General features: G+C 66.2%; 1 protein-coding gene across 1 annotated transcript in view; it reads right to left on the bottom strand.

Moving 5' to 3' along the window:
- The window catches only part of LOC104287032 (protocadherin gamma-A4-like), a gene marked incomplete at both ends in the record, with an annotated part of 1,841 nt that extends 802 nt beyond the window's left edge, over positions 1 to 1,039 (bottom strand). The window contains 2 exon segments of the mRNA XM_009885682.1: positions 7 to 305; positions 307 to 1,039. Of these exon segments, the coding sequence (XP_009883984.1) occupies positions 7 to 305; positions 307 to 1,039 (1,032 nt within the window).
- Positions 1,040 to 1,043: the final 4 nt, after the last annotated feature.

Genomic DNA, 1,043 nt, shown 5'->3' with positions numbered 1-1,043 from the left:
GCATACAGCGCGCCCGTCTCCGCCTGCACCGACACGTACGACGACAGCGCCGCGCCGCGCACCCGACCCTCCCACAGCCGGTACCGCACGCGCGCGTTCTGACCCCAGTCCGCGTCCGACGCCCGAACCGTCAGCACCAGCGCGCCCGCCGCGTTGTTCTCGGGCACACGGGCGCTGTAGCGCGCCTCCGCGAACACCGGCGCGTTGTCGTTCACGTCCAGCACGCGCAGCGCCAGCACCGCGCTGCTCCACAGCGGCGGGGAACCGCCGGTCGACACCCGCAACCTCACATTGTAACACGTTGTACGCCGACACCTCCTCCCGGTCCAGCTCCTGTGCAGTCACCACGCGATAGTAGTCCTCGAACGTCTTCTCCAGACGGAACGGGAGGCGCTCGGCAATGCTGCACCGCACGTCGCCGTTGGCCCCCGAGTCCCGGTCCTGCACGTGCAGCAGGGCCACCACCGTCCCCGGCGGCGAGGCCTCAGAGATCGCGCTTAGCATTGACGAAACCGTCATTTCGGGTGCATTGTCGTTCACATCTGTCACCGTGATCGCGACTTTCGATGTGTCAGAAAGCTCTCCTGCGTCCCGAGCCTGCACCTCCAATTCATGCGCAGACATTTCCTCAAAGTCCAAATCGCCTTGAAGGGATATTTCTCCTGTCTCAGAGTCCAAGTGAAAGAGTTGCGATGCCCGGTCTGAAATTTTATGGAAACTGTATTCCACGTGTCCGTTCATCCCCTCGTCGGCGTCGGTGGCCGTGACCGTGACGAGAGCGGAGCCCACGGGCACGTCCTCTGGCACACGCACCGTGTACTCCGCCTGGCTGAACACGGGCGCGTTGTCGTTCGCGTCCAGCACCGACACGCGGATCCGCGCCGTGCCCGTCCGCCTCGGCTCTCCGCCGTCCATCGCCCTCAGCACCAGCTCGTGAAACGCCGCCTCCTCCCGGTCCAGCGCCTTCGCCAGCACCAGCTCGGGACGCTGGTCCCCGCCGGGGCCCTCCTGCACGGCCAGCGAGAAGTGCTCGTCGCCGCTCA

This window comes from Charadrius vociferus, unplaced genomic scaffold (genome assembly GCF_000708025.1).
Source record: "Charadrius vociferus isolate BGI_N301 unplaced genomic scaffold, ASM70802v2 scaffold2005, whole genome shotgun sequence".
NCBI lineage: Eukaryota > Metazoa > Chordata > Aves > Charadriiformes > Charadriidae > Charadrius > Charadrius vociferus.
The sequence above is the reverse complement of the archived record's forward strand: the minus strand, read 5'-3'. Positions and strand labels throughout refer to the sequence as shown.